Source organism: Nomascus leucogenys, chromosome 14 (genome assembly GCF_006542625.1).
Source record: "Nomascus leucogenys isolate Asia chromosome 14, Asia_NLE_v1, whole genome shotgun sequence".
Classification (NCBI taxonomy): Eukaryota; Metazoa; Chordata; class Mammalia; order Primates; family Hylobatidae; genus Nomascus; species Nomascus leucogenys.
The window spans coordinates 25,704,020-25,730,885 of record NC_044394.1 but is presented as its reverse complement, the minus strand read 5'-3'; the positions used below and the strand labels follow the sequence as shown (position 1 = coordinate 25,730,885).

Below are 26,866 nucleotides of genomic sequence, written 5' to 3'. Positions count from 1 at the left end.
TTTTTTTTTGGTTTTTTTTTGGGTTTTTTTGTTTTTTTTTTTTTTTTTTTGAGATGGAGTCTCGCTCTGTCGCCCTGGCTGGAGTGCAGTGGCGCGATTTCGGCTCACTGCAAGCTCCACCTCCCGGGTTCACGCCATTCTCCTGCCTCAGCCTCTCCGAGTAGCTGGGACTATAGGCGCCTGCCACCACGCCCGGCTAATTTTTTTGTATTTTTAGTAGAGACGGGGTTTCACCGTGGTCTCGATCTCCTGACCTCGTGATCCGCCCGCCTCGGCCTCCCAAAGTGCTGGGATTACAGGCGTGAGCCACCGCACCCGGCCGGTAAACTGTATTTTTTACAGTGACTGCAGTGTTTGACATTCTTGCCAGTGATATATAGGAGTTCCAGTTTCACCATAATTTTTAGCAGCTGATACTGTCTTTTTTATTTTAGCCATCCTAGAAGGTATGAAGTGGTATCTTATTGTGGTTTTGGTATGCATTTTCCTAAAAATGGTTACACATTTTTTCATGTGATTGTGGGTCACTTGTGGATCTTTAAAGAATCCTCACATTTCCTTCTCCGTGCTGCTGACCCCGTGATGAGCAGCGGCCCTTCCCCCACCCGCAACTCTTCTTAAGGAATTGGATACTAGATTTTCTTTTCTCTATCTCCACTAGCTAAAAGGATTTTTTGAAGCTTTGTTTTTGATCATCTGTATTACTGAAACGTACAGTTTGTTTTTTTCTCTTTATCATAAAACTGAATTTTTTAATGCTAACTTTGCCTTATTTCCTTAGTCCATTGTTGAGACTCCAGAAGAGCTCCAGAATACCAAGATAATCTTGTGCAAACTATAAATGGGTGGCAGAGAATTTTGAATCATGTTAATTTTTCAAATCTTTGTTACCTGATGAGTTGGCTCTTGTTTTATCTTTTTCTTCACAGATGTTTCAGCGTTTGTGTATCCATGTGATTCAGAGGCTGAGACCTGTGCATGCTCATCTCTATTTGCAGCCAGGAATGGAAGATGGGTAAGAAGTACTTTTTGAACAAGTTTGTGTGTCTGTGTGGTGTTTTTTTTTTTTTTTTTAAAGAAATAGGGTTTCTTCATGTTGCCTAGGCTGGTCTCAAACTCGTAAGTTCAAATGATCCACCCACCTCGGCCTCCCAGATTGCTAGGATTACAGGCGTGAACCACCATGCTTGGCCCTAATTTTTAAGTTTCTTGATGACCTGCCTACAAAATATTTTTTAAAATCCGCACTGAAATATTTGTTCTGTTTAAAAATAATCTGTAATAATACATTCAAGAAGGTAAAATATTTTTGTTTTATTTAAATTTTGCATGTGCAAAATCCTCTACAAATTACTTTATGGCTTAGTCTTTTTGTTTGCATTGATTTAGCCAGTCACAATAACTACTTACGTTGTTACAGTTGATATTCATTATCTCAAAGATAAAAGAAATTCAGAGTTTAAAAAGTACTTTTTCTCTCAAACAGTATTTCCAGGCCTCATACATTCTCTAAGATGTATTTAATTGTCTCTTAGGTCAGATGATATGGATGCCTCAGTAGAAGATATTGGCGGTCGTTCATGTGTCACTCGCTTTGTGAGAACCCTATTATTAATTATGGAACATGGTGTAAAACCTCACAGTAAACATCTTACAGAGTATTTTGCCTTCCTTTACGAATTTGCAAAAATGGGTGAAGAAGAGGTGAGGCTGTATCTTGTCTATCTTTTGGATTATCTACCTTTTCTCAGTATTTGCAACTTAATTGCTTTTATTTGATATTTTTAAATATTTTTTTGTTTGTTTGTTTAGAGCCAATTTTTGCTTTCATTGCAAGCTATATCTACAATGGTACATTTTTACATGGGAACAAAAGGACCTGAAAATGTAAGTACAATTCTATCGTACATTAGGAATTAGAGGCCATGGTTTTCATAGTTTGCATGGTGCGAAGTCCTGAGATGTTAGAACCCTTTAAAGTCCCTTCTGGAACCTAATGTTAGATAATGTGAAGGGTCTAAGATTGGTTGATGTTTTTAATGTAATTTTAATGGATATAGCAAGAAAAACAACTAGGTAATGAAGTTCATTCATTGGTAAGGTCTGGAACAAAGCAAATAAAGCAAAGTCGTCACCTATTTTGGGGTCTTATCAACAGTGAATTGTTTTTGTGAACATTTTGCTGGTCACATTTTTAGGTTCTTTGCTATTAAGTTTATGAGCGTTTTCCCAAAATTTAAGTAGCTGGTCTATTAATAATAATAAAGTATTGCATCAGTTTTATGTTGTTCATAACAAATGCATTAGATTGTATGATCTACTTGCACTCTTATTCAGTCCTTTTCTTAACCATAAGAGATAAGTACCCTTTATATCTCCATTTAACAAATGAGACAGTTGAAACTTAGAGAAGTTAATTTGTTTTAGATCACAGTGAGTTGTGCTTTGATCCTTGGTCAGACTGCTGAGCTAAAACTCTTAAACACTGTTTCGTAATGCTTCACAGAATATACACTAGTAGATCATAAAATCTTTTGAGTCTCTGCATTTAGAAGCCCAAGTGAATGTCTCTTTGAAATACCCACTATTTGGATTATCAGGAAACTATAAATAAGAATTCTTATTTTGTATAACTGGCATTTTTATTAAGTAGGAAATACTATTTTATCATACTTGTAATTTTTTCTCCTGACTTGTCTTCCAATGAGCTTGCTTATAAGAAAAAAGTTATTCAAGGATTTATAGGTAAGGTAATACTCAGTGTTGAGATTTTTTTTTTTTTTTTTTTTTTTTTTTTTTTTTTTTGAGACAGAGTCTCACTCTATCGCCCAGGCTGGAGTGCAGTAGTGCTATCTCGGCTCACTGTAACCCCCGCCTCCCAGGTTCAGGCAATTCTCCTGCCTCAGCCTCCCGAGTAGCTGGGATTACAAACACGTGCCACCACGCCTGGCTAATTTTTGTATTTTTAGTAGAAATGGAGTTTCACCGTGTTGGCCAGGCTGGTCTCGAACTCCTGACCTCAAATGATCCACCCGCCTCAGCCTTCCAAAATGCTGGGATTACGTGAGCCACCATGCCTGGCAGAGAATTGTTATTCTTTACAGTTCTGGCAATTTAATCTAAGACTGTCCTGAATGTGGTTTAGAGTGTTTTACATTAGGTTTAGGTCTTTGTGCAGTTGTTTTTCATGTTACAAGCTCCTGCCACCATCTACACTGTTACATAAAACAAGTCATTTGTTCTCAAAATAATACTAAAACTACTACCATATTAAAATTGAATTTTATTCCAACTTAGCCTCAAGTTGAAGTCTTATCAGAGGAAGAAGGGGAAGAAGAAGAGGAGGAAGAAGATATCCTCTCTCTGGCAGAAGAAAAATACAGGCCAGCTGCCCTTGAAAAGATGATAGCTTTAGTTGCTCTTTTGGTTGAACAGTCTCGATCAGAAAGGTGAAATGTTTCAAATTTAAAATGTTTCAAGCATGTTTGGTTTTATTATTTTTACATAATTGTTTACCACTAGTTTTTCCACTAGCTTTTTATTATATATGTCTAATTATGTAATTGTTATTCACTAGCTTTTATTATATAATTCCTTTTAAATACTACTACTATTCATCAACTCTTGTGGCATAAGAATTTCAGTTTTTTCTACCAAACTTTTACTTTATGAGTCATGTTAGAAATAGTCATTGAAAAAATATACAGTAAAATATCTAGCAAAATAGAGCGTGCATTCGTTCTTTAACCTAGCAACTTCATTTCTAGAAATCTGTGTCCACAATACAGAAAGATGTATATGCAAATCTGTTTATTGAAACCATGCTTCTGATAGCAAAAGACTAGAATCAGCTGAATGTCCCTCAAAAGGGAACTAGTTGAAAAAACAGCATCCATTCAAAAGAATACTCTATAGCTGAAAAAGGAAGTATGGAATTTATCTGTACTACCACAGAAATCTTTAGGATCTATTACTAAGTAAAAAAAATGTGGGAAAAAGTGTATATGATATCCTACTTTTTAAGGGAATGCTATGATGACAGAGAGAGAGAGAGAGTGTGTGTGTGTGTGTGTGTGTGTGTGTGTATGTGTATGTACAACCAAACCTCATTATTTGTGGATTTCCTATTTGCAAATTCACCCATTTGCTAAAATGCATTTGTAATGCCAAAATTGGGACTCGGGGAGCTTTTGCAGTCATTCACAGATGTGTGCATATGCAGAGTGGCAAAAAACTTGGGTTGCCTGACATGCCTTTCTAGGTAAGGTCAAACAAGGCAATAATTTGCCTTTTTGTTTCAGTTTCCATATTGTAAACAAATGTACTTTTCACGGTGTATGCGGTGAAAATTTTTCGTATATTTATATTTTTTGTTTGTGATTTTGCTGTTTAAAATGGCCCTCAGCCAGGTGTGGTGGCACATGCCTGTAGTCCCAACTATTTGGGAGGATGAGGTGGATGGCTTGAGGCCAGGAGTTTGAGTCTGCAGTATGCTACTTTGGTACCTGTGAATAGCCATTACAGTCCAGTTTGGGCAATATAGCAAGATCCATCTGTAAAAATAAGTAAATAAAATGGCCCTCAAGTGTAGTGCTGAAGTGCTCTCTAGTGTTCTTAAGCTCAAGAAGGCCGTGATATGACTTATAGGGAAAATATATGTTAGATACGTTTCATTCATATGAGTTTTAATACTATTGGCAGTGAGTTAAACGTTAATGAATCAACAATATATACTAAATAAGGTATTTTTAAACAGAAACACTCATAAAACGAAGTAAATGTATTGATTGGTTGACAAAAATATTACCAGAGGCTCACAGAAACTTAATCGTGTGTTTTCCCTAGTGGTAATAATTTGGTATTTGCTAATTCAGTATTTGCCACACTTTATAGAACACAACTACCTCAAATACAAGAATTGACTATAAATCAAAAACTTTTTTTTTTAAATGGTTTCCAGTGGATAGAGGAAGAAAAACAGGGTGGAGGGGACAGGAATGGATTCTTGACAAATTTAACTTTGATATCGTATCAATGTATAATTATAAATAAATGAATAAGAAGTAATCTCTAAAAATCAAAAGCACAGTGAAATAAATGAACCTAACTATATATTAAATAGGTAAATTTCTAGTGGGATGTATATGAAGGACAAAAAGAATTTCAAAATTTTCCTAAACTGTAATAGTAATTATATTATTTGTAATAAAAGTATTATTCTGAAAGTATTGATGTATATTACAGGATGAAACAAATAAGTAACAATGTCATTGGAAACCAAGATTTTAAGCAAAAGAAAGATAAAAATATTAAATTGTAGGGTTTTGCATAACTTATTTAAAACTAAATTTGAATTGGAAATATCTGTAGCAGTTTATGGTGTATTTGCAAACAGAAAATCTATTACAGAAAATGTTTTACCTACCACTGTTTTCTGAAAAGACCTGGAAACCTTGTACAACCCAGAATCAATGAGTACCCTTGATTGGCATCTAGGGTATACTATAATTTATAGTATAATAATGGAAACAGTATCAAGCATTTATTCTACTTGCAAGTATACTTCATGGCAACCAAATGGTGATTGAGGGGAAGTTTGTGTTCTTACATGTATTCAAGCTAATGAATGAGGAAGGACAATTGGAATTAGAATATCACTGTTTTGGAATCCCAGATGAAATGATAGATCTAGGCAGTTATCATCACTGACAGAAAACCTTACAAAAAGACTAACCTTTCATTGTGTGCCTTCTACAAGATACTATTAATTAATAGACTATACCCTTGGCATCTAGGGTATAGTCTCTAGGTTTCATTTCCCACTGAAAGAATTGGGGTTCCTTGGAAAAACGACCAGTTCCAGTTCTTGGGGAAAGAAATGAATGAGAAGCTTGGAATGTCTTGTCATTTGGAAAGCAGGAGGCAGTCTAAGACTACCGAGGTCATGGTAAAGAAACTCAAGAGCCAACTTATGGAGATTTCTACTGGTGATAGATTGAACAGCTTTGAGCATCGGTAATAACTGCAGTGGACTGTGAATCACATCAAAGATGTTAAATCCATGAGTTCATAATACCTAAAAAGAATTTTTTTTTAGTTTACTGGCAACTTTTGGATTATATTAGGAAATCAAATCATTATTTTTGAAACTGATAAATAATGGAAACAGTATGAAGCATTTATTCTACTTGCAAGTATACTTCATGGCAACCAAATGGTGATTGAGGGGAAGTTTGTGTTCTTATATGTATTCAAGCTAATGAATGAGGAAGGACACTTGGAATTAGAATATCACTGTTTTGGAATCCCAGATGAAATAATAGATCTAGGCAGTTATCATCACTGACAGAAAACGTTACAAAAAGACTAACCATTGTGTGCCTTCTACAAGATACTATTAATTAAAAAGTCAAACCTAGATCTCATCAAGTCTGGATCTGACTACCAGTTTATAGAAAATGCAGGGACAGAGTAACATGTTAAGACAGCACCATAAGGATACAATCAGCAAAGTGTAAATGTGAGAGAAACTACAGGACAAATGACCTTCAACAGATAAATTACAAACAAAAAGCTGGTGGGGAAACCAATAGATTAAAATATTTAAGAGACTTTTCAACTAATTATGGCAAAAGGCTTTATTTGAATCCTGATTCAAACAAGTTAATTTTAAAAATCTTTTTAGAAACTTCAGGAAATGTGTACACTGGATATTGTATGATAGTGCGGAATTATTCATTTAGGCATGAATAATGGTACTGTGGTGGTTTTTGAAACCTATCTGTTAAAGATACTATGATTTATGGATTAAATGATAAAATACCTGGAGTTTGCTTCAGAATAATTCATACTGAGTGGATAGGGGTTCAAATGAAACGAGACTGGCTATGATTTTGGTAAATTTGAAGCTGATGGAATACTTGTGCTATTCTATTTTTTAATATAGCTGAAATTTTTATAAGTTATAAAAGAAATATGCAATCTAGGTGTAGTGGCTTGTGCCTGAATCCTGCTTACATAGAAGGATCCCCTGAGCCTAGTAATTCGAGGCTGCAGTGAGCTGCGATCACATCACTGCACTCCCGCCTGGGCAACAGAAGTAGACTCCATCTCTAAAAAGAAGGAAAGAAAAAAAGGAAGAAATATACAGTAATTTTAAACTGGGAGATGAAATGCTAATTTCTAAAAGTCCATTTGGTTTTGAAGGGTCTCATGTCAAAAAAAAAAGTAAGTAAAATAAGACCCATCCTACTGTTTTATATACTAAAATAGTTAATTAAATGAAAATGAAGTACATTTGGGCTTTCATTTACCAATCCTGCAATGTTGAAAAGTTGCCTAAAAGACATTTAGCAAGCAAGTGTAGCTAGCAAAAAATCATTTTATGATGGCAGGTTAATACAATTATAATTGAATCAACAATTTTTGATACATGTTGTAAATCGCTGTAAAGTAATACAGAAGGAAGAAAAACTTATTTCCACTAATATTTTCTTTCAGGCATTTGACATTATCACAGACTGACATGGCAGCATTAACAGGAGGAAAGGTAGTACATTCTCTAATATTAGACAATTTGATCATCACAAAAATAATAACGGTTCTTAAATGAACAACTTTTGCTTTTGACAGGGATTTCCCTTCTTGTTTCAACATATTCGTGATGGCATCAATATAAGACAAACTTGTAATCTGATTTTCAGCCTGTGTCGATACAATAATCGACTTGCAGAACATGTAAGTGCTAAGGAACAGTCTTAAAGATTTTTGGAAATTTTTAAAAAGAATACCCTGAAATCTGGCTGGGTGCGGTGGCTCATGCCTGTAATCCCAGCACCTTGGGAGGCCAAGGCGGGAGGATCGCTTGAGCCTAGGAGTTTGAGACCAGCCTAGGCAACATAGTGAGAACCCGTCTCTACACAAAATAGAAAAAACTAGCCGGGTGTAGTGGCACATGCCTGTAGTCCCAGCCACTCGGAGGCTGAGGCAGGAGGATCGCTTGAGCCTGAGAAGTGGAGGCTGCAGTGAGCTGTGATCTCGCCACTGCATCCCAGCCTGGGTGACATAGCGAAACCCTGTCTCAAAAGCAGAACAAAACAAGAATATCCTGAAATCCTCCTCTTTCTGTTTTAGATTGTATCTATGCTTTTCACATCAATAGCAAAGTTGACTCCTGAGGTATGTAAACATTTGTTAATTTATGTTTTTAAAACAATTTTCAGCACTGCTAATGCTTTCAAATGAGCCTAATTGTTCTCGAGAACAAATTTATCAGGGTTTCTCCCATAACATAATAACCTATTTTTAAGTGTATAATGTGAATAAAATGAACTGCTAATCATGTCTTATTACGAATATAATTTTCCCAACTAAATGTAAATATGCGTATAGACTCATTGTATCAGAGTGCCACCTGGATGCCAGACTTTAAAGTTGTTTGATTTGGAGCATATATCATAATTGTGCCCAAAGAAATAGTAGAGCACCCAGGGACTCAGCATGTGTGTAAAAGTATGTAGAAAATAGAATGCAGTGTTATATAAAAGTATTTTTGTAAAATGGAAATGTTATAGCTATTTTAACAATCAATGTCAAAACGTTACTATAAATTACCCCTCAGGTTGCTATAGGAAGCTTTTAATCTAAATTTTTCAATAGAACACAGTTGTCTCATTAACAATTTATTTTTGGGGTTGGGGACGTGTTGCTTAAAGGATACAAGTTTTCATGAATAAGTTCCAGAGATCTATTGTGCAATGTAGCGACTATAGTTAATTATACTTGAAAATCATTGAGTAGATTTTAAGTGTTCTGACAAAAAATAAGTATGTGAGGTAATGCATATGTGATTAGGTTGATTTCGCCATTCTACAATGTATACATATTTCAAAACGATGTATATCATAAATATTTACAGTGTTTGTCAATTTAGAGAATATTTTTATAATTATCTTTTCCAAAATACACTTGACATCCAGAAAAATCTATCACACGTGGTTCCCGGTTGACTTTGTACCCCTCGCTGATCCTGCTGTATTACGGTAGTTCAGGTTCACATGCAGAAGTACTGGCTGAGCTCTCCTCCCCTAACACAGATTTAAATGTAGTGTGTAGTAGAATATATGTTTCTTCTCTGCTGAAAGAGATGGGTTCAGATTGATCTAAATACACGGTCATGTATGTGTTTTACAGGCAGCCAATCCTTTCTTTAAGTTGTTGACTATGCTAATGGAGTTTGCTGGTGGACCTCCAGGAATGCCTCCCTTTGCATCTTATATTCTACAGAGGATATGGGAGGTAAGTCTTCCAGCAGGTGTTTTCAATGTTTATTTTCCTGAGGATTTTATTTTTATAATATAGTCACTACCATTTTAAGTACTAGTTTCTTATGACCCCAGGATGGTTTTAGTAAGTCACAGGTTTGGGGAAGAAAAGAGTTCTTAGCTAGTCTCCTAGTTGTATTAAAGACATTGTTGTAGCGTCATAAACAGCTTTAGCCAATTTGAAGTTTTCATCCCCCTACCCTCCAGAGTTCCATAAAGCAACTAGAAGTCCTAGAAATAGAAACCAAGTGTTCTCAAGAATTGACAGAAATGGTAGAGGAAGCACCAGCCACCCTTTTGCTTCCAGAGTTACTGCTGAGGTCACAAAATTTCTCCTTGTTTGAGTATTGGAAAAGCTCAAGACCAGGGGACAGCAAATCTTTTCCCGAAAGGGTCAGAGAGCAAATATTTTAGACTTTGTGTGCCATACAGTGTCTGTTGAAACTACTCAACTTTGCTGTGGTAGCATATAAGCAATCGTGGATGAGAAATGAGTGGGTATGAGTGTGTTTCAATAAAACAACAAAAACGGGCAGCCACCGAATTTGACCTGCTGGCCATAGTTTGCCAGCCTCTACTCTAGATTCCTAGGATTCCCCTTTCTCATGAAAAAACTCTCCACAGCAGTACAGCGAGCTTCTTGTATTCTCACTTAGTACCAGGTTGGGCTTGTAATCAGAAAAGTAAAGATGAGAAACCTTAGAGAAATAAAAATACTTTTAAATAAATTTCCAAATTTAGCAAGACCTAGAAGTCCATGGAGTTCTTATATTTGTCTTATGGTACTTGGTTATTTTAAATTTATTTTGTAAACCAGTGACAACATTTTTCTGAACACTTCCTGTTGATAAAAGTAAGTAGCTTTAAAAATGGGAAAAAATAGGGCGAAACCTTTTTAATCTCTAATTGTCAAAAAAGTACTTAGCTTTGTGTCTAATAGCATATACAAAAAGTAAGTAAAAGTAATTGCTCATTGAGTTGGCCTTATATTCTATTCTTGTCATGTCATTTGTAGGTGATTGAATACAATCCTTCTCAGTGTCTAGACTGGTTGGCAGTGCAGACACCCCGAAATAAACTGGCACACAGCTGGGTCTTACAGAATATGGAAAACTGGGTCGAGCGGTTTCTTTTGGCTCACAATTATCCTAGAGTGAGGACTTGTAAGTCAAATATTTAGAATTTCATAAACCATTTGTTTATTGTTCAAAGTTATGTTTCGTTTTGTTTTTAGGCAGCTACGACATGCCCATTGTTGTATACTACAAAATTCTTGGAGATGTTATTTCCTTTTTTTTTAGGATAGGAAACCGTGTTATTTCTTGGGTAACATCATCACTACTATCATTTTTGTTTCCTTGCTTGATAAGAGTGATAAGGCATGATCAGCATTAATGAAGGGAATAAGAGGTTTGAAAATCCTGTCTTAAAAATAACTTTTGAGAAGGTTAAGGATAAAATGGTAATAAAGACATAAGCTGAGAGAAAATATTGGCTGAAATTATGAGAGTTATATAAACACTTTAAGTTGTACACAAGCCAGTAAAAAAGATCTTAGACAGGTAGACAAATATCAAAAATATTTCACAAAATAGAAAGTTGCTTGGAAATAAACATAGAAAATGTTATTTTGATAGTTCAAAAAAATGAAAATTTAATTTTTAAATTTCTTATTACAAACATTTTCTGTCTGTTTGCTGAGAAGGCCCTACAGTCATTGATACTTAAGTAGCAATAAACACATCTGGTACCCAGATGTTGAATTCTTTTTTTTTGTTCTTTTTTTTGTTTGTTTGTTTGAGACAGAGTCTCACTCTGTTGCTCAGGCTGGAGTGCAGTGGTGCAACCTCTGCCTGTTGAGTTCAACTGATTCTCTCACCTCAGCCTCCTGAGTAGCTCAGATAACAAGTGCATGCCACCACACTCAGCTAATTTTTGTATTTTTAGTAGAGACAGGGTTTCACCATGTTGGCCAGGCTGGTCTTGATCTCCTGACCTCAAGTGACCCGCCCGCCTCTGCCTCCCCAAGTGTTGGGATTACAGGTGTGAGCCACCGCACTTGGCCCAGATGTTGGATTCTGACCACCATTCTCCAGTAAAAGAATTCATGGCTCCTAGGAGAAATCACTGATTTTAGGGCTGGGGCAGGGAATATACAAGATGTGTGTGGAATATCCTATAGTGCCAGAAAGTGAAAGTACTCAAAAATCAAAATGGTGGGGGTATGTCAGAGAAACACAGAGCTAACCTGAAAGAACTCCCAATGGCCAAAGCCGGAACAGTTTGAGTAACAAAATAATGTAGCACTGGATTATAACCCCAAGGATAAAATAAATATTCATGAGTCCGTACTTAGTAGAAATAAATGATTGAATACATAAATGGAGAATAAACATCTCCCATACAAAAGAATTCCATATAATTTATGTACACATCTCCCCAGGAGGTGGAGCTTAATTCCTCACTCCTTGAGTATGAGCTTAGTGACTTTCTTCCAAGGAGTTGGGTGTGGGGGAAGTAACTTTACAGTGAAGAAACTTTACAGTACAACTCAGCCAGGTGATACAGGTTAACATCATTGGTAATCAATGAGGTTGATAGTGTGTACCCTTGATATGGCGTGATGGCAAAGGGCACTTCGTCTCTTGTGGTCTTCCTTCCAAAAACCTATAACCTGAATCTAACCATGACACACATCAGACAAACTCAGATTGAGGGACATTCTATGAAATACCCGACCAGTATTCCTTGAAACTGTAAAGGTCATTAGAAACAAGGAAAATCTAAGAAACTGTCATAGCCAAGAGGAAGTTAAGAAGACATAATGACTAGCTGTAATGTATACTAGATGGGATCCTGGAACAAAAAAAGGACATTAGGGCAAAACAAGTGAAATCTGAAGTGGAGAGTTTGGTTAGTAGTAATGTACCTGTGTTGCTTCCTTAGTCACAACAAATGTACCGTCATAATAATGTTAACTATGAGGGAAACTAGGTGAGGGGGGGTGTGTCGAAATTGTTCTGCTTATTTTAAAATAAAAGATTTGTTTGAGAGAAACACCTTTCAGTGGTGTGAACACATGGATTGACATGGGCACTCTGCTCATGGGCCTTTTTTTTTTTTCTTGGAAGTTTAGTTAACCCCGCCATAATAGGATCTTTGTAAGAGCACACAGCCAAGAGCTATGTGAGAGCTGTGTGCTCTTACAAAGAGATGTGTGCAAGTTGACATTCATGTCTTGACCCCTGACCATAAAACCAACAGAAAAAAAATACTATGCTGAACCCCCCAAAAAGGTTTTTCAGCCAGCTATTATGCCTAATACTGATGACAGTGCTGAGGAAATGGCATTCTTGTACATTGCAGTGGCATTGTTTAATATTACCCTTATGAACTGCAATTTAACAGATCTTTACCAAGATTCTTAAAAATTGTATACTCTTTTATTTATTTATTTTTTTTCGAGATGGAGTCTTGCTCTGTGGCCCAGGCCAGAGTGTAGTGGTGTAATCTCGGCTCACTGCAACCTCCACCTCCCGGGTTCAAGCAGTTCTCCTGTCTCAGCCTCCTGAGCACCTGGGATTACAGGCACCCACCACCATGCCTGGCTAATTTTTTTGTATTTTTAGTAGAGATGGGGTTTCACCATATTGGTCAGGCTGGTCTCAAACTCCTGACCTCGTGATCCACCCACCTCGGCCTCCCAAAGTGCTGGATTATAGGCGTGAGCCACTGTGCCCGGCTGGTTTGCCCTTTTAATCTCAGTAATACTATTTTAGGGATTCTAGTGTAAGTATATGGATGCCCAACAGCATGATTTATAGTAGTGAAAAATTTTAAACTCTTCAGTTGGGAAACATTGTTATAATGCATCATGTTAAAATTATAGTAGTGAAGACTGTAGTAATATGAAAAAGTGCTTTTGCTATAACTTGATAAGAGTCCAAATATTTGAATAGAATTAGTATAACTTAGAATAAGAATTAAAATAACACGTATAAAAGCTTTATAGAAATACTTCTAAATACAACAAAATAAATGAGAACTTTTAATATAGAGAAAAGAAAAATTGAGACGTTAGTGTCTTAGAGTTGCCATATAGACATGGAAGTAGACTTAATGTTTTTTGTGGCATACAACTAGATCCAGGACTCTTAAGTTATAGGAAGGCAGTTAACCAAATGGCAAGATGGCCTGTTCTTCCAAATTAACCCTCCTATCTGTTCTTAAAGAAAAACATAATTTAAAAGTCGTGTTTTTTTCTGAAGCAGAAGTTCCTTTTTATTTAAAAGCAAATAGCTTTTCTAGGAAAAGAAGAGGTGGTTAGGTATGTGATAAAGCAAAGTGAAATGTTAATTGTAAAATCTTGGTGGTAGGTCTGTGGTCTTAGTAGAGTTTTTTCCAACCTTGTAATGTGTCCAAAAAAATAACTGAAAGAAATGTTGAGGTGAAAGTATATAACTCACACCAAATGACTTTTTTTTTTTTTGAGATGGAGTCTTGCTCCATCGCCCAGGCTGGGATGTAGTGCTGCAGTCTCAGCTCACTGCAGCCTCTATCTCCAGAGTTAAAGTGATTCTTGTGCCTCAGCCTCCTGAGTAGCTGGGGTTATAGGCGCCCGCCACCACACCCAGCTAATTTTTGTATTCTTAGTAGAGATGGGGTTCACCATGTTGGCCAGGCTGGTCTTGAACTCCTGACCTCAGATGATCTGCCCGCCTCAGCCTCTCAAAGTGCTGAGATTACAGGCATGAGTCACCGCATCCAGCCAAATGGTTTTTTTTTTTTTTTTTTTTTTTTTTTTTGAGACTGTCTTGCTCTGTCGCCCAGGCTGGAGTGCAGTGGCGCGATCTTGGCTCACTGCAAGCGCCGTCTCCTGGGTTCACACCATTCTCCTGCCTCAGCCTCCCGAGTAGCTGGGACTACAGGTGCCCGCCACCATACCCAGCTAATTTTTATATTTTTATTAGAGATGGGGTTTCACTGTGTTAGCCAGGATGGTCTCGATCTCCTGACCTTGTGATCCGCCCACCTCAGCCTCCCAGAGTGCTAGGATTACAGGCATGAGCCACCACCCCCAGCTGCCAAATGGCTTTTTTAAATCGTAAATTACTTTTCTTGATTGAAGTTTTATGCAAAAATTGATCAGGATGATACCTACATGCCAGGTTTTTATATTTGAAACACACAACAAACTGAGCCTTAAAAATTCTGACTAAGCAGACTAGTATATAGATAAAGAAATATCTAGGAAATGGAGTATTGTGCACAAAGTTTAATTTGGAAATAAATTTGTAAAATAAACTAAAATTAATTTTAGAAACCCTAACTTCGTTTGCTTTGACAATACAATGGAAATTATCAAATTATAGTTAGAATAGGAGGAGACAAGTAATGGTTGTACTGAAAAGAACCCAAACTCAGACATTAGAGAGTCTTGAGGTTCCGTACTGAATGTTAGGAGCATTATTAGCCTGTGAATCTGATAGGCTGGATTTGAATCCCAGCTCTGGCCACTAGCTGTGTAAGCTGAGATAGTCCCATTGTTGTAAGCCTGAGTGAAAGTGAGGATAATAAATGCAATGCCTGCCACATAAAGTTATGATGTCAAATAGTATACATTCAGTAAAGGCTCACAATTCTTATTATAGTTATTACTATTATTGTTTTACCATTATCATTATCATCATCGTTTCTCAAGGCAAAATCTAGGCTCCACCACTTTATCAGTGTGACCTTGGTCTTTGCTTCTCCAAGATTCAGATTTTCCAGAGCACTGTTAATCTCCATCCAGGGTGATTGTGAGGGTTAAATGAGAAGTTTATACAGCACCTAGCTCAATGCTTTGTTGACAGTAACTGCTTTTACAGGTTAGCGCAACTAATAAGTCATTAACTCCTCAGCATTATAACATAGGCTTAATAAGTGTAACACCCAGCTCTTTCCTTGGGTGTAAGCTTAGCCTTAAAAGACTTTTAAAGATTTTCCAAAGTTAATGTTCTATAATTAGCATATATGTAATCTTATATATTGAACTTTTATGTATATCTATTTCTGTCTTTATAACTTAAGTATATTTTACCATATCTGTAAGTTATTACAAAGTAAATTATCATTATTTTTCAATTAAGAAGAAAACTAAGACTGTAGAACATTGAATGATTTGACCTTCTCAGGTACCTTTTGGTAGGTCTTCTGACTGCAAATGCTGGGTTCCCTCTGTTAAATCATACTACTTCCTGAGAAGAAATAAAAGATAAAGTGGGAAAATACTGCATCTTAGGCAAGCTAAAGAAAAGTGGTTTAAAAATTATTGCCACTTCAAAAATAACAGTGGCAGAATAGAAGGTATCTATTTTTATCACCCCTTGGGATCTTTTTGTGGGGCCAAGGGGAAAGCAGAAAGATATTAAAAGAGATGTTCATGTCCCTTTTTATTCATTTTAATTATTAAAGGGAACAGTGGCTTTGTGATTAATGACTGCTGTTCAGTCTATTTTATATCTTACAAGGATCTGACAGTTTTGTTTTACATTTTATAGCTGCAGCTTATCTTCTGGTGTCCCTTATACCAAGCAATTCATTCCGTCAGATGTTCCGGTCAACAAGGTCTTTGCACATCCCAACCCGTGACCTTCCACTCAGTCCAGACACAACAGTAGTCCTACATCAGGTCTACAACGTGCTCCTTGGTTTGCTCTCAAGAGCCAAACTTTATGTTGATGCTGCTGTTCATGGCACTACAAAGCTAGTGCCCTATTTTAGCTTTATGACTTACTGTTTAATTTCCAAAACTGAGAAGCTGATGTTTTCCACATATTTCATGGATTTGTGGAACCTTTTCCAGCCTAAACTTTCTGAGCCAGCAATAGCTACAAATCACAATAAACAGGCTTTGCTTTCATTTTGGTACAATGTCTGTGCTGACTGTCCAGAGAATATCCGCCTTATTGTTCAGAACCCAGTGGTAACCAAGAACATTGCCTTCAATTACATCCTTGCTGACCATGATGATCAGGATGTGGTGCTTTTTAACCGTGGGATGCTGCCTGCCTACTATGGCATTCTGAGGCTCTGCTGTGAGCAGTCTCCTGCATTCACACGACAACTGGCTTCTCACCAGAACATCCAGTGGGCCTTTAAGAATCTTACACCACATGCCAGCCAATACCCTGGAGTGAGTAAAATTGATACTCTTTTATCTGTATCCTCAAATAGATTGGAAATAACCGGTTTTTCCCCTGGTGGGAAGTGGTGGCAGAATATAGAATAGTCTCACCATTCTTGCTTAAGAACTTAATGTGTATTTGTTTTCTTAAATACATATATAAAATGCTGTGTTGTTATAAAATTGATAACTGTGTAGATAACTTTTCTTAGGGTGAAGTTAAAAGTTTCATATCTAGTAAAACTTATCTGTTTTTTAATTTGTGGTTTTGTAAATGTATTCTTCATGTGTGCCTAATGAAAAAAGTCAGCTTTATGGTACAGTTTTAAGGAATTGAGTACTTTGCTATTTAAAAATCAGATATTTGTTAGCAAAATCTACATGCTGTGCTAAACTGTGAGCTAGACAATTTTATATCTAAAGCTAGTAGTATTCCCCAGTATTTTTTCTCAAGCTGCATCCAAACAAATGAAATGCTTAAGAGATCAATCAAGATACATGTATATGCAGTCTAAATTGGGTCCCTTTTACTCTGCACACTTATTTGTAGGTTTTATATTAAGTTTCCTCCCCTCAATGTAAAGCTGTCTAACCTGGATAATAACTTTTCACTGTTGCCTCTTATTCTCTGTTGTAAACTGTACTTTAAAGATAGACCGTCCTTTATAGATCAGATTGTTTTTTTCTAGATGATGTAATGAGTTGTATAGAATCTCACACCTGGGAAGAATAACCTAATTTCTAGTCAGAGAAAATTAGAATTGCAGGCCGGCACAGTGGCTCACACCTGTAATTTCAGCACTTTGGAGGCAGGCGGATCACTTGAGCCCAGGAGTTCAAGACCAGCCTGGGCAACATGGTGAAACTCCATCTCTACAAAAAGTACAAAATTAGCTGGGAGTAGTGGTGTGCACCTATAGTCCCAGCTACTTGGGAGGCTGAGGTGGGAGGATCGCTTGAGCCCAGGAGGTTGAGGCTGCATTGAGACATTGTACTGCACCCTGGGCAACAAAGCAAGACCCTGTCTCAAAAGAAAAAATCAGAATCCCTACAATGCAGGAAAGAAAGTGAGTGTACAAGTACCAAGAAATTCAAAACCAATGCCATAAGAATACAGAATACCAATCTTTCTGACTTCAAAGGGGTCGGGATAGGATTTATTAAGTTTCAGTAAATTTGTCTCTATCATATTCACATAAATAATATTTGATCTAATTACTAGATGTGATGTCCAGAATTAAATATACTTTTGACAAGTACTAGATGAGTTAGAATTTATCCCTCCATGTTATTTCTTGCCCTTGACATCAGTGAAATGTAATGTCTTTTATTGTAGAATTTCCTTATCTCTTAGAAATTTTCATGAAAATGGTACTTAAGTCAGTTTTTTGCTTTGAAAAATAAGAAGCTGGGAGTTTCAGTTCCTTGACAAGTATGTGTTAGAAGAGCAATCCTCTCCTGACATGTGCATATGAGTCTATAAAATCACAGCTAGTGATTTTACTAAAATGTTTGTTTTTACTTTTTATTCGTCAGGAACTTGAACTGAGCGTCATTCTAGAAAAGCATTTTAGGCCGGGCGCGGTGGCTCACGCTTGTAATCCCAGCACTTTGGGAGGCCAAGGCGGGCGGATCACGAGGTCAGGAGATCGAGACCACGGTGAAACCCTGTCTCTACTAAAAATACAAAAAAAAAATTAGCCGGGCGTGGTGGCGGGCGCCTGTAGTCCCAGCTACCCGGAGAGGCTGAGGCAGGAGAATGGCATGAACCCGGGAGGCGGAGCTTGCAGTGAGCTGAGATCGTGCCAGTGCACTCCAGCCTGGGTGACAGAGTGAGACTCCGTCTCAAAAAAAAAAGAAAAGCATTTCAAATGTTGGAACAAAGGATTACCTCATATGCACTGTTAATTTAAGGGTTATTTAGGCATTTAAAATCTTTGTGACAAAGTAATGATTTCTGATTTCTCATTAATTAAAGAAAAAGTGGACAGGAGATGATGTGGCATGCCTCTGGGTTTACATTTGAAGTTACAAAAGTAGTGCTTTAAGCAGTAGTAAGACTAAAAATGAATTGTATTCACTTATAGTTTTTACTCTTTCTGAACTTGTATTTTAAGGTTTGTTGAGTTCTTTTAGTGTTTATTATTATTATTTGTATTTTAGTAGAGACAGATTTTCATCGTGTTGCCCTGGCTGGTCTCGAACTCCTGAGTTCAGGCAATCTGCCCGCCTCTGCCTCCCAAAGTGCTAGGCATGAGCCACTGCGCCCGGCCAAATTTTTTTAAATAGAATTTGTTACTAATTTTATAACTTTCTGAATGGAAGTATAATCTAGCTTATCTGTATAATTTTAAGAGTTGATTAATGAACATAGAAATGAGAAACTGATCTTCTAAAATGCTATAGGGTTAAAAGATCATATGGCTTATTTGGCTTTTTTAGGCAGTAGAAGAACTATTTAACCTGATGCAGCTGTTTATAGCTCAGAGGCCAGATATGAGAGAAGAAGAATTAGAAGATATTAAACAGTTCAAGAAAACAACCATAAGTTGTTACTTACGTTGCTTAGATGGCCGCTCCTGCTGGACTACTTTAATAAGGTAAAAAGATGTTTTTAGTTTTGTCTTTTTTTCAAGTGAGATGAGGACTATCCTTTTGATGTTTAAAGATTAATCATTTACATTGGGGAAGCATTTGTGCATGTAGCCACTTTGGAAGAACTTACATTTTGAAGATTCATGAACTACTTTTAAACAGTTTTTGGTCTGGCTTTGATTTGTATTTGTGTATGTTTTATCATTTTAGTGTCGAAAGGAACCTTAATGTACAGCCTTCTACCCAAAGCTTGAATTGTTTTGTTTATGGCAATTTATTCTAACTCAGGCTTGATAGTTCAGTTCTAGAGGCCTCCAGAAAGTTTTCTGCACCTTTGGATGAATCTGTTAATATTTTGCATTCTGTTTAGCCCAAATATATCTATCTGGCGTTCTGATCTATGTGACTTGGCCAAAATTATAAAACATAGTCTTTATAATTAATTTTCAGAGCTACAGAAGTTATTGAATGGTTACAGGAACTACTGCAAATTACCCTTAATTCCCTTTACCTAGAGAAATAAAGTTCAGGCTAATTTCTTAAAATTCTTCTATGTATTACATCTAAGACTTGGAAGTGTTATTTTTTATTAGGCACACTTTTTTTTAATGGTACTTTACTGAAGACTTCACTGTAACATCTTAAGCTACTCAATCTAAGATGAGGTTATTTCAGATTTTCTTCTTTGGAAAGCTTTCAAATGTGAGTCTTCATTAGTAAACAGGGAAATTAACTACACCTTTGCCAGATTTCTTAAAGGGATTGTTTTTAAATTTTGGATTAATTTTGAATACAATTGTTTTCCCAAAGTTTACTACTTAAAGCTTTATTTCAAAAAAGATTTAGAGCAGCCTGGGCAACATAGTAAAACGCCATCTCTATATAAATAAATAAATTAGCAAATAAATTAGGGTGTGATGGCATGCACCTGTAGTCCCAGCTCCTCGTGGGGCTGAGGTGGGAAGATCCTTGAGCCCAAAAGGTGGAAGCTGCAGTGAGCCATGATTGTGCCATTGTACTCCAGCCTGGGTGACAGAGCGAGTCTCAAAAAAGGAAAAAAAAAGATTTAGAGCTTTCTTAACTCTTCTTGAAAAAGGAAAGGAATAAAGTAGAAGGATTTCCAGTTGTAGTCTATAACAACATTTTTCTGGTATCTAATGAAATAAGACCTGTTAACAGTAATATAGCTGTGTGAGTAATTACAGTCATGTGTTACATAACAACAGGGTTATATTCTGAGAAATGCATTTTTAGCCTATTTCATCATTGTGCAAACATCAGAGTGACTACTCACACACAACTAGATAGTAGCGCCTGCCACACACCTAGGATATATGGTACAGCCAACTGCTCCTAGGCTCTAAATCGGTATAGCATGTTACTGCACTGAATACTGTAGGCAATTATAACAGAAAGGTAAGTATTTGTGTATCTAAACGTATTTAAACATAGAAAAGGTACAGTAAAAATACGGAATAAAAGAAAATGGTACACCTGTATAGGGCACTTACCACGAATGGTGCTTGCAAGACTGGAAATTGCCCTGGGTGAGCCAGGGAATGAGTGGTGAGGGAATGTGAAGGCCTGGGACATTACTGTACCCTACTGTAGACTTTATAAACACTGTACACTTAAGCTACACTAAATTTATTTTAAAATATTTTTTCTTCAATATAAATGTACTGAACTTTTTTTACTTTATAAATTTTTTTAACTTCTTGATTCTTCTATCGTAACACTTAAAACACACTATCATAACACTTAAAACACATTTTATAGCTGAACAAAAGTATATCTTTATAAGCTTTTCATATTTAAATTTTTTTTCTTTTTAAACGTTTTTGTTAAAAACTAAGACATAAACACATACAATTAGGCTAGGCCTAGCAGGGTCGGGAGAATCAGTATCTCTGTCTCCCACCTCCACATCTTGTCCCACTTGGGAGGTCTTCAGAGGCAATAACTAGCTTAGAGCTGTCATATCCTCTGACGATGATGCCGCCTTCTGGAATCCCTCCTGTAGGGCCTGTCTAAGGCTGTTTTACATTTAACTTTTTTTGAAATAAGTAGTAAAATAATGATAATATAGTAAATACATAAACCAGTAACATAGTCATTTATTAACATTACTAAGTATTATGTACTGTACATAATTGTGGTATACTTACAAGACTGGCATTACAACAGGTTTGTGTATACCAGTGTCATCAGAGACATGTGGGTAATGCATTGTGAATGTTACCATGGCTATGAAGTCACTAGGCTAATAGGAATTTATCAGCTCCATTATAATCTTATGGGACCACCATTGTGTTTGTGATCCATCATTTACCACAATTTCATTTTGTGGCACATGACTATTTTATAAACTATTTTCAAGGCTGACATATTTTTAGTATTTTTTTTCCTTCATGTTACTCTTTCTTAATCACCAGCTGATGAGTGTTTAGATAATATGGGCGAATTTTATGATTATCCAGAATTTAACAATCAGAAGATGAGCCCATTATAAAAATCAACATTGTTTATGTGGAAACTTTAAAAATATTCCCATATCTTCTGCCATTGTTGGAGTTGATTAGATATTAATAGACATTTTTTTTAGTTAGAGTTTCTTATTTAATATTATTTCCTTATACTGCATTTCCAGGAAACAGATGAAGCAGTCTCTTTTCTATAGGTAGGAAAGCAGAGAGCTTAAATGACGATTTTATTGCTTTTTATTTTTTCATCACCTAAGTGTTGTGTTCTTATTCAGAGTTCTCAAACTGAACTTTATGTTTTCTTCTAGTGCCTTCAGAATACTATTAGAATCTGATGAAGACAGACTTCTTGTTATATTTAATCGAGGATTGATTCTAATGACAGAGGTAAATATTCTATTGCATTTTACTGTGAATATATCTCATTTTAATGTTCTCACCAAGACTTACTTTATAGACATTTAGAGTTTATGGTAAACTGTTTTACAGGTGGCAAGGTTTTAATTATATATATCAGTAAACCTGAATTTATATCCCAAGAATAAGTAGGTCATAATTTTCAGGGTGCTGTTTCTTTTTCCTTAGTAATTCCATACTTTTCCCATCGTTTTGTATTTAGAACAGCCATTTGAAATAGACTAGTTTTATTCATTTGTAGGGACAAAAATGAAATACATGTAATTTAATTAAGGGCACACATAATTTCCCAAAAGCCTACTTATTTGACAGAGTATAGAAACTGAGGTTACCATTGTGAACCCAGAAAATCTGAGACAGGTTTCAGTTAATTTAGAAAGTTTATTTTGCCAAGGTTGAGGACGCGCCCGTGACACAGCCTCAGGAAGTCCTGATGACATGTGCCCAAGGTAGTCGGGACACAGCTTGATTTTATACATTTTAGGGAGACATGAGACATCAATCTGTATGTAAGAAGTACATTAGCTCTGTCCAGAAAGGCGGAGACAACCCAAAGCAAGGCCCCTCCTTCCTCTGGGGCCTTCCTGGTCACAGGTATGTTAGAGACAGATGGTTCCATTCTTTTGAGTTTCTGATAAGTCTTTCCAAAGGAGGCAGTCAGAATATGCATCTATCTGGGTGAGCAGAGGGATGACTTTTGAATAGTATGGGAGGCCGATTTGCCCTGAGCAGCTTGAAGGGGCCCAAGATATTTTGCTTTCACGCCATCCTCAGAGGAAACCAGAAGGACTGTTACAGGGTTAAAATCAGCTATTTATGCTTCCTATAATTCTTGAACATCCACAAGTATGAGATGGCTACAAAGTCACCAGAGGTACGTTGAGCCCTTTAGTCTAATAAACATGCCAAGAGTACTATAAGAATTCAAAGGTAGGATGTTTTTTCAGTTAATGATAATAAAAAATAAGAGAACAGGTTTGCACTTTGAAGAATGTGGATTTGCAAAGGTAAGGGGGAAAACATTTAGATAAATGACAATAAGCATTGAGGCAAAGAAATATTGGTTATGTTTGAGGAAGGCTAAGTATTAAAAAAAGGTAGTGAAGAGGAGTAGTAAGAATTTCATTCTTTAAAATGCAACAGATGTTTATGCTGCTTTGGTTGTGTTTTTAGAAAAAATTTTTTTTAATGCAACAGATGTTTAAATGTCTACCTCTGTGCCAAGCACTGTGCAAGGTACTAGGGACACAGCAGTGAACAAGACATACTGGTATCTGTTCCCACAGCTTACAGGTTAAATACTGTACAAGTACATTGTTCATATTAGGTACTGCTGCAGGTTCTGGGCTAAGAATTTTAACCTTTGAACTATGGGTATTGTAGTGTGTAAGCTGTAGTGAACTGGTCGAAGAGGATTCAAAGAAAGGTGCTGTATAGTAAAATAGGAAAAAAACCAAGGGCTTAATTAAGCTAATATAGTTAAAGGAATTAAAAGATTTAACAAGCCAATATAAAGGAAATGAATTCCTACCTTTTGCAGCTCTTTTTACCTCTTTCAGGCCTACTCTTTTGAGTATGGCTGACAGTCACTTTACCATTGTCTTCGGACAGAAACCCTGGAAAGTTAGTTAAAGCAGTTGCCTATTCTCCCTAATCTTTTGTGACCTACTGCTTTGTAATTTTGAAGACTTACAATCTTAGAGCAAGTACTTTTTCAAAAAAATGTGATTAAACTATTTCTTCAGACTAGAATATACACACAAAATAGCAGAGCTCTGAAGGTGAGGAATGTTTAAAAGAGCTTAATGAGATAATTTAACTTCAGGATAGAAAGCAAATACATTTGCTTTGCACACATGTGCACACACAGTCTGAATCTGAAAACATCTATCGTAGAGGACGAGTACTACCATTTTGTGGCTCCGTAAGTAAAAATGAAATTAAGTTTTCAATTTTTTCAAATCATTTGTAGTCTTTCAACACTTTGCACATGATGTATCACGAAGCTACAGCTTGCCATGTGACTGGAGATTTAGTAGAACTTCTGTCAATATTTCTTTCGGTTTTGAAGTCTACACGCCCTTATCTTCAGAGAAAAGGTTTGGTCATTCCTACTTCTTATTTTTTGTTAGTGCTACTATTAAAGAGAGAGAAGGTTTTCAAATCATGTGCCCCAGAGAAATTGTTTTTATCCTAGTTTATGCACAGATGATGAGGCTGAAGCTAGCTAACCATCAGGAAATGTTTGTCATGAACTCCTGATGTAAAGCTGGAAGGCTCTTCTATGTTTTTGTACCTGTCTGAAAAACACGCAAGCAGGTATCAAGATTTCAGAGATTGGAAAACATTTCCAAACACAGTAACAAGCTGGGCACTTTGTAAAGATTCTCCAGCTGGAAACTTCTTTGGCTTAGATTAGATCATTTGCAGTTTCAAGCGAGATAACTATAAAACCTACCTCTCTTATGTCCCTATAAGATAGTGTGAACTCTGAACTTCTTCATATACATTCCTAGAAAGTGGGACATATTATCAATGAAATATGTTCTTTAAGAAATCTAGCAGGTTTAACAGTAGTAGTAATCATCTCATGAAAATTACTTAGCTTTCACCAAAGATGTTTCTGTAATTAATCTGAATTTCTAGCATTAGCATTCTATAGTTTACAGTAGAAAACATTTGTGAGGAAGTTTGATCTCAGATGGCATATTTATGTGTGCTTTTATATTTGCAGATGTGAAACAAGCATTAATCCAGTGGCAGGAGCGAATTGAATTTGCCCATAAACTGTTAACTCTTCTTAATTCCTATAGTCCTCCAGAACTTAGAAATGCCTGTATAGGTAAGTTACTTGAAAAATTCACATGTGTAAAAACCTAGTGGAAGAACATTGTTGTGAGTTTTTCCGTGATGTTAAGCCTGTAGTGTTTGAAAGATACTTGTGCTTTTTATGTGTAACTCACACTAGCTACCAGGTCCTAAGAAAATAAAGAAAATTTCTTAACTGGCTCATAATTACATTACCCACATGATAATGGGCAGGTTGCTTAATATATACAGTCTCCCCGACCTTAGTTCATCTCTAGCTTCCTCCAGCTCTAAAATCTTGTGATCCTATGTAAGCAAGGTTGAATCATATAAATGTTTACAAGGTAGAACTGACATTCTAAAGGATAAGAGTACTTATTTCACTGTGAGTTCTTTTGCCTAAAGATACTTCTCACTAGCTGTCCTTAGGCTCTGAGTATTACATCCTTTTATTGATTGCATATTTATAATAAAATGCTAATTTGTGGCTTTTAAAAGACACCCATTATAAATTTATAGTGATTTTTTTTTTCACTACATTAGAAACTCCTCGAGAGACCATAACTGTTTTACACTTTCTCAAAATAGTGTGGACAACTAACTGGCTATCATGTATAAGCAGTCCGTCTTGATGTTCTGTGTAATTACTTCTCTAGCAAGAGGGGAAGGGCACATAAGCAGTAACCTATGATCACCAGAAACTGCCTATAGCCTGTCATCATGAGCTTTATTCCTTCCTGTGTGATTGGAGAATGAGAATCAGTCCAGCCAGCATCGTAAAACATTAAAAGTAGATTAAGGATTATCCCTCAAAGCAAAAGAATTTTGAAACTTAGGTTTCTTTCTAAGCTGTTTTGGTTGATTTTATGAGACACATAATCAATGTACATTAAATAATCTGAGCTGGCTCATGCCTGTAATCCATGCAATTTGGGAGGTCTAGGCAGGAGGGGATTGCTCGAGACCAGGAGTTCAAAACCAGCCTGGGCAACATAGCAAGACCTCATCTCTACAAAAACAAAAAAAATAGCTGGGTGTGGTGGTGCATGCCTGTAGTTTCAGCTACTTGGGAGCCTGAGGTAGGAGGATCACTTGCGCCCAGGAGCTCAAGGCTGTAGTGAGCTGATTGCACCACTGCACTCCAGCCTGGGAGACCAAAAAAAAAAAAAAAAAAAAAATTCCCTCACTGTACATTGCCAGAAAATATCTCATACTTAAACAAAATGCCAATAAATAGCGTTTTAATCGTTTGTTTCCAAATGATGCCCTATTGTCATTAATAACTCTGCTGATCTAAACTTGATTGGGCATAAGACAGAATTTCTACTCGTGTCAGGAGCTTAGTTTCAGACTCATTAAACTGGTTGCAGTGAGGCAATCATAGGATTTGTAAGATTGAAAGTAGCAGGCAGATATAATTCTAATTTTTTGCTACCCAAACTTTGTTTTTATTTTCAGATGTCCTCAAGGAACTTGTACTTTTGAGTCCCCATGATTTTCTTCATACTCTGGTTCCCTTTCTACAACACAACCATTGTACTTACCATCATAGTAATATACCAAGTACGTATTTATCTAGCACAGTACTTCAATATGGTTCGCATTTAATCGTTCTGCACACTGAAGCATGGAGACTTATTTTTTCCATTTATTCTTACTGTACACTTTTAATATCTTAGTGTCTCTTGGACCTTATTTCCCTTGTCGAGAAAATATCAAGCTAATAGGAGGGAAAAGCAATATTCGGCCTCCGCGCCCTGAACTCAATATGTGCCTCTTGCCCACAATGGTGGAAACCAGTAAGGTATGTTGGGATGCCAGGAAAATCCATGTTGCTATAGTACAAAGTAATTTGAAATTTTTCCCCTGGCAGTTATGAATAGGTTAGACTTAAGTGACCAATTTTGTGGATCCTAAGAGGATTAGATTCATTTGGACTTTTTCCTTTTAGTGCTCTGAAATGTTGGTTGAACATTTGCAAAAATCAACAGTAAGCACAAGTAGTAAGTTTTTTTTCCCCTCAAAAATTACCTTAATAGTAAGTCTTAATATTTGTCACTAGGCTAAATTAT

The 26,866-nt window shown here is 36.4% G+C and overlaps 1 protein-coding gene across 3 annotated transcripts in view; it reads left to right on the top strand.

Moving 5' to 3' along the window:
* The window catches only part of USP34 (ubiquitin specific peptidase 34), a 288,791-nt gene that overhangs the window by 246,248 nt on the left and 15,677 nt on the right, over positions 1 to 26,866 (top strand). For 2 of the 3 annotated variants that reach the window (XM_030827871.1, XM_030827872.1), the window contains exons 59-74: positions 930 to 1,015; positions 1,536 to 1,704; positions 1,813 to 1,887; positions 3,298 to 3,449; positions 7,501 to 7,549; positions 7,633 to 7,737; positions 8,134 to 8,178; positions 9,193 to 9,297; positions 10,339 to 10,486; positions 15,866 to 16,500; positions 18,934 to 19,091; positions 21,878 to 21,956; positions 23,959 to 24,085; positions 24,721 to 24,828; positions 26,253 to 26,357; positions 26,474 to 26,598. In XM_030827871.1, the coding sequence (XP_030683731.1) occupies positions 930 to 1,015; positions 1,536 to 1,704; positions 1,813 to 1,887; positions 3,298 to 3,449; positions 7,501 to 7,549; positions 7,633 to 7,737; positions 8,134 to 8,178; positions 9,193 to 9,297; positions 10,339 to 10,486; positions 15,866 to 16,500; positions 18,934 to 19,091; positions 21,878 to 21,956; positions 23,959 to 24,085; positions 24,721 to 24,828; positions 26,253 to 26,357; positions 26,474 to 26,598 (2,271 nt within the window). The remainder of the gene's footprint in view (positions 1 to 929; positions 1,016 to 1,535; positions 1,705 to 1,812; positions 1,888 to 3,297; positions 3,450 to 7,500; positions 7,550 to 7,632; positions 7,738 to 8,133; positions 8,179 to 9,192; positions 9,298 to 10,338; positions 10,487 to 15,865; positions 16,501 to 18,933; positions 19,092 to 21,877; positions 21,957 to 23,958; positions 24,086 to 24,720; positions 24,829 to 26,252; positions 26,358 to 26,473; positions 26,599 to 26,866) is intronic. The other variant, XM_030827873.1, reaches the window with a different exon arrangement.